A 12,572-nucleotide genomic window follows, 5' to 3' on the forward strand; every position below is an offset into this window, starting at 1 on the left:
CCTTCCAAACACCCAGAGGGTGGTCCTGGCCTCCACTGCCCCTGGGCACACACTGCCCTTTTAATGGGAAGATGTGCTGACACCATTCTTTTCTCCATTTAGCCAGCAGGGCCAAACTTTATAACACAGTCTTTAAAAAAGAGACATGGAGTGTGTTCCTCAAAGAACAACAAGCTGGAAAAAAGTATCCAAGATTAATGAGCACACAGTAAATGAATGGGTGCATTAAGTATTGAAAGTGATGACAGATAAAGACTGCATCATGTGAAGTAGTCCTTTTGTTTAATTACCAATAGCAAGAGATTACAGGTATACAGGTATACTTTTTACTAAAACTTACGTTTTGCACTTCCTAACAAAAAATTCAAAAGCAAAGTTTTGCCATATGGCGAGATGGGTGGAATGTTGGCGAAAATCTATTAATTGCTTTTCAGCCGAGAACACCTCTGTTGTGGGTAGAAGTAGATGATCTCTCTAGAGACCAAACAAAGCCTATTAGTCTGAGAGCCTGTGGTATATACAAAGTATGCCTATAATGTATCCACTGATCAAAGAACTGTCCAGCTGGGGCCTCCCTCAGCACAGGGTCATTTGAAAGGGAACATCAACTTGCCACCCATGTGATGACCACTTTATATGCACCGCTCATTGATTCACATTAAGAGCCATCTCTCAGACAGTGAGGTAATAAATAATTGAGAGGGTCTGCTGTCACAAAGTGTTCCTCTGTGCTGTTGGGACCAAATTAAATTTGAAGATCCCACTGCATCCACAAGGGGAAGGTGACAAGTTTGTGGGGAGACATACTAGGATCCTGCAGACTAGTTAATGGTGAATGGGAAGGGCCAATAACAGCAGCCACATAATAGACACAGCAAAACATGAAACATGAAACTATTGCCAAGTGCCAAGTATAATAATAATAATAATAATAATAACAACAAAGAAGTGGTCCAGCAAATATGGGGAGGCACTTTAATGAAAGGACATGAAAGAGATGGTGGGGGAGGTGTACTTATTAAGGCCTTACAGAACAGTGAACTCTCTTAAGTGCAAAAATTGAACTTCCCATAAGGAATAGAGTCTAATAGGTAGAGTTGTGAGCAATGACAGAGCTGGGCTTAAAGTGACTAGGGGCTATGCCAAATTGGACAGCTATGCTATGGGCAGCGCTGTTTAACTAGGTCTGAGGATCCCACGTTACTAGAGACATCGACACATTTCCAATTAGCATCTTAACAGGCCCTCCAAGAATGCTAAGCTCAAGCAGCCCAGAATAAAGCAAATGAGGCACAGCCTGGGTACTTTTTTTTGTGCTAGAAGGTGAGAGAATATTTTCATATTATCTTGTCCTTTCTGCAGTTGTCTTCTAATCCGTTTTCTAATTATCTAAATTTACATTAATGATTCAGGTCATCAAATAATTTTTTAATTTAAATCAGGGTTAAACAGGGTCCTCTGGGTTCTCCCAGGGATGTTAAGGAATGCCAGAGGAAAGACTTCCCCTCTGAAATCTGGTATATATGTATGCAAAACAATGTATGATATTAGAACACAGATAAACTGAGAAGATCTGAAAGGAAGTCTCGTAGCAGAAAAGGGACTTTTCCTGCACAACTGTCTCATTGTAGTTACTTTGTACCCTTTTTTTTTCTTTTTTAGAGTGGAATGCACAGTGCACACAAGTGCAAATGGTAAGAAACACAAAGATTTTTTTTACTTGATTAACATATTTTTACATGATATGATAGAAGTTACAGACCTGACAGGATTGCTGGTTAGAGACACACGCAGAGACTCCAGACAGTTGAGCAGCTTCTCTTCAGTAATGCCAGAGCGCAGCTCATGCACATATTCTTGGGACGACAGCGTACACTCGTGCTTGCTGTTCCTCAGTCCACCCTGCGGTAACAAGACACATTAAGGAATCAGTCAGTGCAGTGTTGCAATTAACAGACCATTAAATCAGCCATACATTAATTATAACATCTGTGTCAGGCTAGATCTCTGTCAGCAATTTCAATTTTTGGGAATTTCCCCACTGCGGGACTAATAAAGGACTATCTTATCTTATCTTACATATATACACTACTCAGATAGGTTAGGGATATTTGGCTTTTGGTGGAAATTTCAGGATGAACCTAACATGCACTCTAACCTTCATAAGTAAACTTAATGTGACCTCTAAACTTTTCAATGCACATGTCTAACTGTTCAATGTTTCAGTACTTTTTGCACAACTTGCTGTTCTCTAACAAGGAGCTTAACAGCAAAATTCACAACAGGTGTTTGATCCATGAATCGACCAATACATTTCCTGGTTCACTTAGAATTGGAACTTAAACAGTGCTCATCAGGCTGTTCACATTTTGACATCATGAGACCAAGACAATACCTAACAATCGATCAACAGAGATACAGAGAGATTGGAAGTGTCACAGAAAGGCATAGAAGTGGACGTCCGATGGCCACATCCCACACCGATGGCCGCTTCATTGTGAACAGTGCCCTGCAGAACTGGATGATGAATGCCACACAACTCATTTAAGGCACATTTAAGGGAGGTGAGAGGCACCCTAGGGTCACATCAGACCATTCGAAATAGTTTACATTAACATGGTCTGCATCCTAGAAGACAAGGGTACCTGACCACACCACCAGGCACAGGGCATGGGCCAAGGAGCATTTACACAGGACGAGGGACCAGTGGGCCTCAGTGATGTTCACTGACAAAACTTGATTAACACTGAGCAGAAATTATGGCCGCCAACTAGGCCTGCCGCGTTAATTACGTTATCGACTTATCGTACGATAAATGGACGTGTCCACGATAAGTTTAGCAGACGCCGATAATAGCCAATTGGTTTTCGCGCGAGTTTGTTTACATTAGAAAAAAAAAAGCAGCAAGATTTCTGCAAGGCGCACGGTGCTGCTCTCTCGCCGGCTCCCTATCTAAGGCGAAGACATGTCTGGGCCAGACAGCGACATCTATCGGTTAGGAAACGGGTGCGTTGCACACAGTGAAGGCAGACGCAGGTGGAGGGGTGTTAGCTGGCGAACATATTCAAGGCTAATAGGAATTTGCAAAAAAAAAAGTTACACAGATCCAGAAAGAAAGTTTGGAGAAGTAATTCAAGATGGACTTGGTTTCATGGACTTTGGAGCATGGAGGATGCAGAGGTATTAGATGATGTCAAACATCAGCTTGTGCAAGAGCTACTCAACACTCAAAGAAGAAGAAAGAAGTGAAGAAAGTGCCAGTGCTGAAAACGATGACGATGGATCTAAACCTGCAGCACCCAAGAAGAAAAGGCTAAGTGACCTTCTTCAGAAAAGAAGATATAAACTCACAAGTCTTCAGGGCCAGGCTGTGTCAGTGCCAAAAAGAGTTCAGGCTGATGCAGAGCTAACCAAGTTCATCCAGGAAGAAGTCTTGGATACATCATCTGATCCCTTGATGTGGTGGTGTGATAATCACAGAAGATTTCCTCTGATAGCGAAGTTGGCACAAAAATATATGTGCATTTGCGCAACAAGCACCAGCTCAGAGAGAATGTTTAGCACAGCTGGAAATATTGTTACCCCAGAGAGATCCTGTCTCAAGCCAAACAAGGTAAACATGTTGGTGTTCCTTGCTCGGAACTTATCCGATAATTAAAATACACATGTAGGAAGAGATATGGCTTGCCGAAGCACCTGTTACTTTGATGGAGCTAATTTCATATCACAGTAATATATAGCATATAGATAAATCAGTCCAAGTGCCAAGTATTAATCAGAAGAGTTTATTTAAGAGTGTGGTATTTTATTTGTTTTATTTATTTAAGATATTTAAATATTTTATATTGGAATGTTTGGAGTTCAACGTTTGAATGTTCTTATTCTTAATTAAATATGTATTTCATGTTAAAATGGTGTTATTGTATTGCTTTTATATTATTGTTCTGACACATGGCACAAACCAACACTATTGTGTAACACTGTGTAATGCTGCATAATCATTAGTCATTAGAGTGAAAAACTGTAATATTTTTCTGAATTAATTAGCATATTTGTTTCTGTATATTTCAGCTCATTAGAAAATGTGTTCTTTAGTGGGTGTTCAAAACAGAAGTTGTACTGTAGGGGGAGCCCAGAAGCAAGAAAAAAATTATAGTACCTCTTTAAAATGACAATATTATCGTTTATTGCGATAATTTAGGAGACTGATTAATCGTCCGGAAAATCTTGTTATCGTGACAGGCCTACCGCCAACGATGTTAGAAACGTCAAGGAGAGAACTATGCATAGGTCACAATGCATAGTTGTCTTTCATCTTCATGGAAAACAATGCTCCAGCTCATCGAGGCTGCTTCATTAGAACAGCTGCTGGAGATTGGGGTACCGCAAGTGGAGTGGCCTGCACTTTCCCCAGACCATTGAAAACCTATGGGATTAGCTGAGTCGCAGCGTAGTCGGCTCATAGCTCTGTACCCCAGAACCTCATTGGCCTGAGGGCCAACCTTGAAAAAGAGTGGGATGCCATGCCTCACCAGACCACTTGTGAACAGCATGAGACGTTGTTGTTCAGCTGTAATTGGTGCTAAAAGGCACATAACAAATTATTGCGGGTATACCCACCACTGTTGGCTTTTGTTTCAATAAATTGTTTGAGAAGAGATCACCACTGCATGCTTATACTTAAAAGCCCCACTTTCATTAAATAATATCACTGTAGTGTGAATTTCCCCCCAAAAAACAAATATCCTTAATTTAGCTACCTAGCCAAGTTATGAATGCTGAGAGAGAAAAGCATATACAACATATCTGAATGGTGTTATAAACATACAACAAAGTCTAACAGGGGTATGCATAACGTCACAATCTTCCATTTTTTACTATATTCATGGCTCTGAAACATTTCAAATGTGCAACCTATGTTCAAATGTTCAAAAAGTACAACCTAAAAAATGTGGAAAGATTATAGACATCTATTGAGTATTTAAGTCAGAACTGGTATAGAAAAACTGGTGTCACTATCGCAAAGAAAGAAGTTGTACATCCCTAATAATTACCCACACCCCGCCCCTCCAGGCTTTCTTTATTCAATCAGCACATGCCCCACATGCAGTCTTAACAGCTAAATACTTATCAGCTAGACAATGAGCTAGAATTTGCTCATTGTGGAAAAAACATGCATGCAAACAAAACCAATAATGATCTGTACAGGGCAGCAGGTGTCTGGTTTTATATCCTGGACATGGGTGTAATCCAAATATGCTAATCAGGGTCATTAGTTAACAGTGCCCCACACATTCAGATGAGTTAACCAACTCTGTGCTTGGCCACTCAGACAGAGATCCATTCAATGAGGTGCACTGCCAAAGTCTTCAAAGTCCTGCAAATACTTACTTCCAACTCCAGCAGACAGGTTAATGCTAAATGGATCTGAGTGGGGAAACTCAAAAGAGAGTATTTGCAATATGTTGCACATTATGTTGTAATTATGGCCAAACAGGACACAATGTGACATGTTTCCAAAAATGAGGTATTAAGGTATTTGTCCCTCTGCGCATTTGCAAACATTACACTGGCTTTTTAATGTTTCTTTTGGAGTAAAAGCTTCTTTGTGACAGGGTGGCCTTTCAGCCCATGCCGATACAGTACACGTTTCACTGTGGATAATGACACACTTTTACCAGCTTCAGCCAGCATCTTAACAATGTCTTTTGCTTTTTTTTTCTTGGGTTGATTTGGGCACATTTCGGACCAAAGCACGTTTATCTCTGGGACACAGAACCCGTCTCCTTCCTGAGCGGTATGATGGCTGGACATTCCTGTCTTGTTTGTACTTGCTTATAATTGTTTGTACAGATGAACGAGGCACCTTTAGGCATCTGGAAATTGTACCCAAGGATGAGCCAGATTTGTAAGTCCACAATTCTCTTCCTGATATATTGGCTGATTTCTTTTGACTTTCCCATGATGTTACACAAAGAATTAGTGTGTTTCAGGTGTGTCTTAAAATACATCCCCAGATGTACAGTGGGGAAAAAAAGTATTTACTTAGTCACCAATTGTGCAAGTTCTCCCACTTAAAAAGATGAGAGAGGCCTGTAATTGACATCATAGGTAGACCTCAACTATGAGAGACAAAATGAGAAAAAAGAAATTCAGAAAATCACATTGTCTGATTTTTTAAGAATTTATTTGCAAATAATGGTGGAAAATAAGTATTTGGTCAATAACAAAAGTTCATCTCAATACTTTGTTATATATCCTTTGTTGGCAATGACAGAGGTCAAACATTTTCTGCAAGTCTTCACAAGGTTGGCACACACCGTTGCTGGTATGTTGGCCCATTCCTCCATGCAGATCTCTTCAAGAGCAGTGATGTTTTGGGGCTGTCGGCAGGCAACACGGACCTTCAACTCCCTCCAAAGGTTTTCTATGGGGTTGAGATCTAAAGACTGGCTAGGCCACTCCAGGACCTTGAAATGCTTCTTACAAAGCCACTCCTTTGTTGCCCTGGCAGTGTGCTTGGGATCATTGTCATGCTGAAAGACCCAGCCACGTTTCATCTTCAATGCCCTTGCTGATGGAAGGAGGTTTGCACTCAAAATCTCACAACACATGGCCCCATTCATTCTTTCATGTACACGGACCAGTCGTCCTAGTCCCTTTGCAGAGAAACAGCCCCAAAGCATGATGTTGCCACCCCCATGCTTCACAGTTGGTATGGTGTTCTTTGGATGCAACTTAGAATTCACTCACAACAAGTTGTGTTTGTACCAAACAGTTCTACTTTGGTTTCATCTGACCATAAGACATTCTCCCAATACTCTTCCGGAACATCCAAATGCTCTCTAGCAAACTTAAGACGTGCCCGGATATGTACTGGCTTAAGCAGGGGAACACGTCTGGCACTGCAAGATCCTTGGCCGGCGTAGTGTGTTACTGACGATAGCCTTTGTAACGTTGGTCCCAGCTTTCTGCAGGTCATTCACTAGGTCCCCCCGTGTGGTTCTGGGATTTTTGCTCACCGTTCTTGTGATCATTTTGACCCCGCGGGCTGAGATCTTGCGTGGAGCCCCTGATCGAGGGAGATTAGCAGTGGTCTTGTAGGTCTTCCATTTTCTGATTATTGCTCCCACAGTAGATTTCTTCACACCAAGCTGCTTGCCTATTGCAGATTCAGTCTTCCCAGCCTGGTGCAGGTCTACAATTTTGTTTCTGGTGTCCTTCGACAGCTCTTTGGTCTTCACCATAGTGGAGTTTGGAGTGTGACTGTTTGAGGTTGTGGGCAGGTGTCTTTTACATTTTATACTGTTAACGAGTTCAAACAGGTGCCATTAATACAGGTAACGAGTGGAGGACAGAGAAGCCTCTTAAAGAAGAAGTTACAGGTCTGTGACAGCCAGAAATCTTGCTTGTTTGTAGGTGACCAAATACTTATTCTCAACCATTATTTGCAAATAAATTCTTTAAAAATCAGACAATGTGATTTTCTGATTTTTTTCTCTCATTTTGTCTCTCATAGTTGAGGTCTACCTATGATGTCAATTACAGGCCTCTCTCATCTTTTTAAGTGGAAGAACTTGCACAATTGGTGACTGACTAAATACTTTTTTCCCCCACTGTACCTCTAACTCAGCTGTTGCCAAAAACCAGAAGCTTCTAAAGACATGACATCACCATATGCATAGTACAGTGGTATGAAAACGTTTGGGCACCCCTGATCATTTTGATGATTTTACTTTATAAATCATTGGCTGTTCAGATCAGCAATTAATCAAATATATCATATAGCAGACGAACACAGTGATATTTGAGAAGTGAAATGAAGTTCATAGGATTTACAGCAAGTGTGTAATAATTATTTAAATAAAATTAGGCAGATCATTGACCCTTGACCTACATATAAGGCCCGTCTCCCTCCACCCATCCTTACCCTCTTCTATATAGGGACCATAGAGAGCATCCTGAGCAGCTGCATCACTGCCTGGTTTGGGACCTGCACAGCCTCTGACCGCAAGACCCTCCAACGCATTGTGAGGACAGCTGAGAGGATCATCGGAGTCTCTCTCCCCTCCGTCATGGACATTTACACTGCCCGCTGCATCCACAAAGCAACCAGCATTGTGGATGACTCCACCCACCCTTCACACAGACTGTTCTCCCTCCTGCCATCAGGAAGAAGGTACCGCAGCATCCGGTTTGGACTGTTCTCCCTCCTGCCATCAGGAAGAAGGTACCGCAGCATCCGGTTTGGACCGGAAGCTGCGGTACCTTCTTCCTGATGGCAGGAGGGAGAACAGTCTATGTGAAGGGTGGGTGGAGTCATCCAAACCGGATGCTGCGGTACCTTCTTCCTGATGGCAGGAGGGAGAACAGTCTGTGTGGAGTCATCCACAATGCTGGTTGCACGACCGGACTCTGCAATAGCTTCTTCCCCCAAGCCATCAGACTTCTCAACTCAACTCAACTTCTGAACTGATGTCTTTTCTGTTACATGCACACTCTCTCTCTCTGTCTGTCCGCACTTGTATTGTGTTGCTCTTGTGTTTTGTATGCACTGTATCTATGTTGCACCATGGTCCTGTAGGAATGGTGTTTCGTTTCAATGTGTACTCTGTATATAGTTGAAATGACAATAAAACCCACTTGACTTGACTTGACACAGGTGAATCCAATTATGAAAAGGAGGTTAAGGTGGCCAATTGCAAGTTTTTCTTTTTCTTTGCATCTTCACTGAAGAGTGGCAATATGGGAGCCTCAAAACAACTCACAAATGATCTGAAAAAAATTGTTCATCATAGTTTAGGGGAAGGATACAAAAAGCTATCTCAGAGATTTCAGCTGTCAGTTTCCACTGTGAGGAACATAGGGAGGAAATTAAACACCACAGGCACAGTTCTAGTTAAGGCCCGAAGTGGCAGGCCAAGAAAAATCTCAGATAGGAAGAGGCGAAGGATGATGAGAACAGTAATAGTCAACCCACAGACCAGCTCCAAAGACCTACATCATCTTGCTGCAGATGGTGTCACTGTGCGTTGTTTAACTATTCAGCACACTTTGCACAAGGAGAGGCTGTATGGAATAATGGAGTAATGCAGAAGAAGCCTTTTCTGCACACACGCCACAAACAGAATCGCTGTTTATGATAGAAATGCTAAAGAACATTTGGTCAAGCCAGATTTATTTTAGAATAAGGTGCTGTGGACCAATGAAATGAATATTGAGTTATTTGGACATAACAAGGGGCGGTATGCATGGTGGAAAAAGAACAGCATTCCAAGACAAACACTTGCTACCCACAGTAAAATGCAGTGGCGGTTCCATCATGCTGTGGGGCTGCGTGGCCGGTGCAGGTACTGGGAATCTTGTTAAAATTAAGGGTTGCATGGATTCCAGTCAATATCAGCAGATTCTTGAGAACAATGTTCAAGAATCAGTGACAAAGTTTAAGTTGCGCCGGGGCTGGATACTTCAACAAGAAAACGACCCTAAACACTGCTTAAAATCTACTAAGGCAGTCATGCAGAGGAACAAGTACAACAGTCTGGAATGGCCATCTCAGTGCCCAGACCTGAATATTATTGAAAATCTGCGGTGTGATTTAAAGCGAGCTGTCCATAATCAGAAACCATCAAACCTGACTGAACTGGAGATGTTTTGTAAAGAAGAATGGTCCAAAATACAATCAACCAGAATCCAGACTCCCGTTGGAAGCTATAGGAAGCGTTTTGAAGCTGTTATTTCTGCAAAAGGAGGATCTACTAAATATTGATGTAATCTTTCTGTTGGGGTGCCCAAATTTATGCACCTGCCTAATTTAATTTAAATAATTATTGCACACTTTCTGTAAATCCTATAAACTTCATTTACTTCTCAAATATCACGGTGTTCGTGTGCTATATGATATACTTAACTGAAATTGCTGATCCGAACAACCAATGATTTATTAAGGAAAATCATAAAAAGTATTAGCCCAAATGTTTTCATATCATTGTATATAGGTATAGTAATCTTATTGTATTTAAACTTTTAACTTTGAAGACAGTAATAACAATTGCCTTTAAAAATGCCCTCTCTCATTATTCTGGCATTTAGCAAATAGAAATAATTTTGGTAATCCTAACTGACCTAAAATGGGAAAACAGTGAGAAAAACCCCTCTCTATTGAATATTATTAAAAATCTTTTTCCCCTTGCACACTTGAGAGAAATGATGGGTGGTCTGAAGCCGATATTGCACATTCCTCTAATGCATGCCCATCTTCCTCTCTGCTTTAACTCCTCTTGATCAGGCTTTGACTGAAGATCTCTCAATTCATCTCTCTCCATCTCAGTCTCTCTTTTTTTCCACTCTCCGGAGTGGCTACTGTGGGATGCTGACACGATTGGTCTGCTCTTACCTGGCTGATAAAATTTATTGGGTGCATGAGAGGGAGGGGTTATCTCTTTGCTCATTACTGTGTCTTCTTTTTGCAGCCTGTGGCACTTTCTGGACTAGCAGACCTTAGCTGCCTGCAACACTGCAAGCAATTTCCCTCCAGAGTTACAAAATGACTTCGCATTTCGCTTTGTTTTATTTTGTATTTTTTAATTAAAATTTCAAACTCTCATTTATTCAATAATGAATTCATGCTAATTATTGTAGCATGAACCCCCCCCCCCCATATGTCAACATGTATGCTGCTAAATGTTTTACGCAATGTCTTAAATAACAAATAGTGGAGGTGGTATTTTGCTCTCCTTTTTCCTGATCCTCCTGACTAATTTCCCATACGGCTAAGGAACTACTCCAAACCAGACACGCTATCGTTCTGGTTTCACTGACCTTTACTTCTGGAAAGCTATGCTGCTTAATGACCCTGGTCAATTCCATTCTATGAGATAATATCAAGATTATGCCAGGCTACACTAATCATGGACAGCCAAACACACTAGATATGTGTAATTGGGTTTCTGCCCTTAGTTAGTCCAAACTCACCAGAGAGGCTATGGGAGCTAAAGGGGATGGGAGTGGGGGAAAAGACCCAGACAGAAAAGCAGAAAGAGAGAGAACAGAAGAATTGTAAAAGTTTTTTTGGATTTAAGAGCAACATACATATCACAGACCTCTGACCACAACTAAATGCCTCATCCTCTACTGTTGTTGAATCCTCACGTCAATAACAATTTCCTGCCAAAGACAATTGCACAGCATGCAATTACTTTAGATACACTGTCAATTTCACATTGTAACAAGGACATACCCCTAGTGATGGTAAAAGTAGAAGGTTACGCAGTCAGCAGCTGCCCGTGCAATCAGACAACTCTAATCTAGTATGCTGCACTTAAATCAGACCTGATGTAATAAAATCTACAAATACATTATTTAGCCTTGTACTTCTGAGGTTCTACAGAAAATCTGATAGTGGATTTAAAATGCTGGACAGGCCCCTCTCTGTCTGTCTGCAGCATAGACAGGTGTTGGTGCTGGGACTGAGAGGGTGTAATTACAAGGTCATGAAAGCTGATGATGACAGCGCTGCACACATTGTGGATGTAATCTATCTCAGTATGAAGCTGGCATACTGGAATGATTCTGGTAAATTATGGTCTGCAATGTGTGCCATTGTAATAGGACTAATCAGGTACTTGCTGCTACTGCTGCTCCAGAGTACCCCAACCAACTGTGACCTTAAAGAACACCTCAATGACTACAGAGAGAAATTATTATTAATATGAATAATTATAATAATCATGTATATATAAATATAGAAGCAAATGTTTAAAACACAAACCTACAGTAAATGTTACACACAAAAAAATTGTATTGTATTCCATTTGTATGCCTTAATGAATTCACCCCTATTAATATTCTCTTCCTGCTACAAATGCCCAGAAAAGCGTAGGACTAAGTAGGGTTTTAATTATCACTGCTTTGTATGTATGTGATTAATGAAAATTACAAAAGTGCCCCACTGATCTTTTGAGAAATAATACAGATACAATCTTGGCAATTAGTGCACATCAAGCCGTATCAAAGCTTACTGGTGGCAATTATTTTACTTCTTAATTTATTTCTCATTAGAGTTTGACTGACAGCTGTGCTGAGGGGAGCTTACATCTTTTCAGTGAATACACAAACAAAACCAAAAAAGTGTGCATATAAGTTGTACATGTCTTAGGACTAAAAAGGTCAGCTAAAACATGGATCAGTTAAGAAGGCTGGACAATAGCATCCATGGGGAGACCCGGAGGGTATCAGCTGGTGGCTGATAAGCAATTTGATGAGTCCAGGAAGTGGAGCTTCCTGCTGGCTGGCCCATTTCGCACCAGGACACGCAGCTCTGCTCTTTCTCTCTCTCTCAACACACAGCATCCCACAGGGAGCACAGTTTCTGCCGCTAAAGGAGGAGACCCACTGTGCCAACAGCCAGCGTGATAGAATGGCTTGTAGCTTTGTCTGTAATGATCAGACGCTGAGGAGGTTAAATGCACTCCCTTTCATTACAGCTGCAGCCACTGGGGCTGATCTCAGCCTTAGAACCTCTCCAATCACACACTGCGAAGGCATTGCATCGGTCAAAAACGGCACCTGTC

At 41.3% G+C, this 12,572-nt stretch overlaps 1 protein-coding gene across 8 annotated transcripts in view; it reads right to left on the reverse strand.

Moving 5' to 3' along the window:
* Nucleotides 1-12,572, reverse strand: part of diaph2 (diaphanous-related formin 2) — a 395,960-nt gene that overhangs the window by 305,250 nt on the left and 78,138 nt on the right. For all 8 annotated transcript variants that reach the window (XM_072664160.1, XM_072664155.1, XM_072664157.1 and 5 more), the window contains one exon: nucleotides 1,763-1,902. In XM_072664160.1, the coding sequence (XP_072520261.1) occupies nucleotides 1,763-1,902 (140 nt within the window). The remainder of the gene's footprint in view (nucleotides 1-1,762; nucleotides 1,903-12,572) is intronic.

This window comes from Salminus brasiliensis, chromosome 19, assembly GCF_030463535.1.
Source record: "Salminus brasiliensis chromosome 19, fSalBra1.hap2, whole genome shotgun sequence".
NCBI lineage: Eukaryota > Metazoa > Chordata > Actinopteri > Characiformes > Bryconidae > Salminus > Salminus brasiliensis.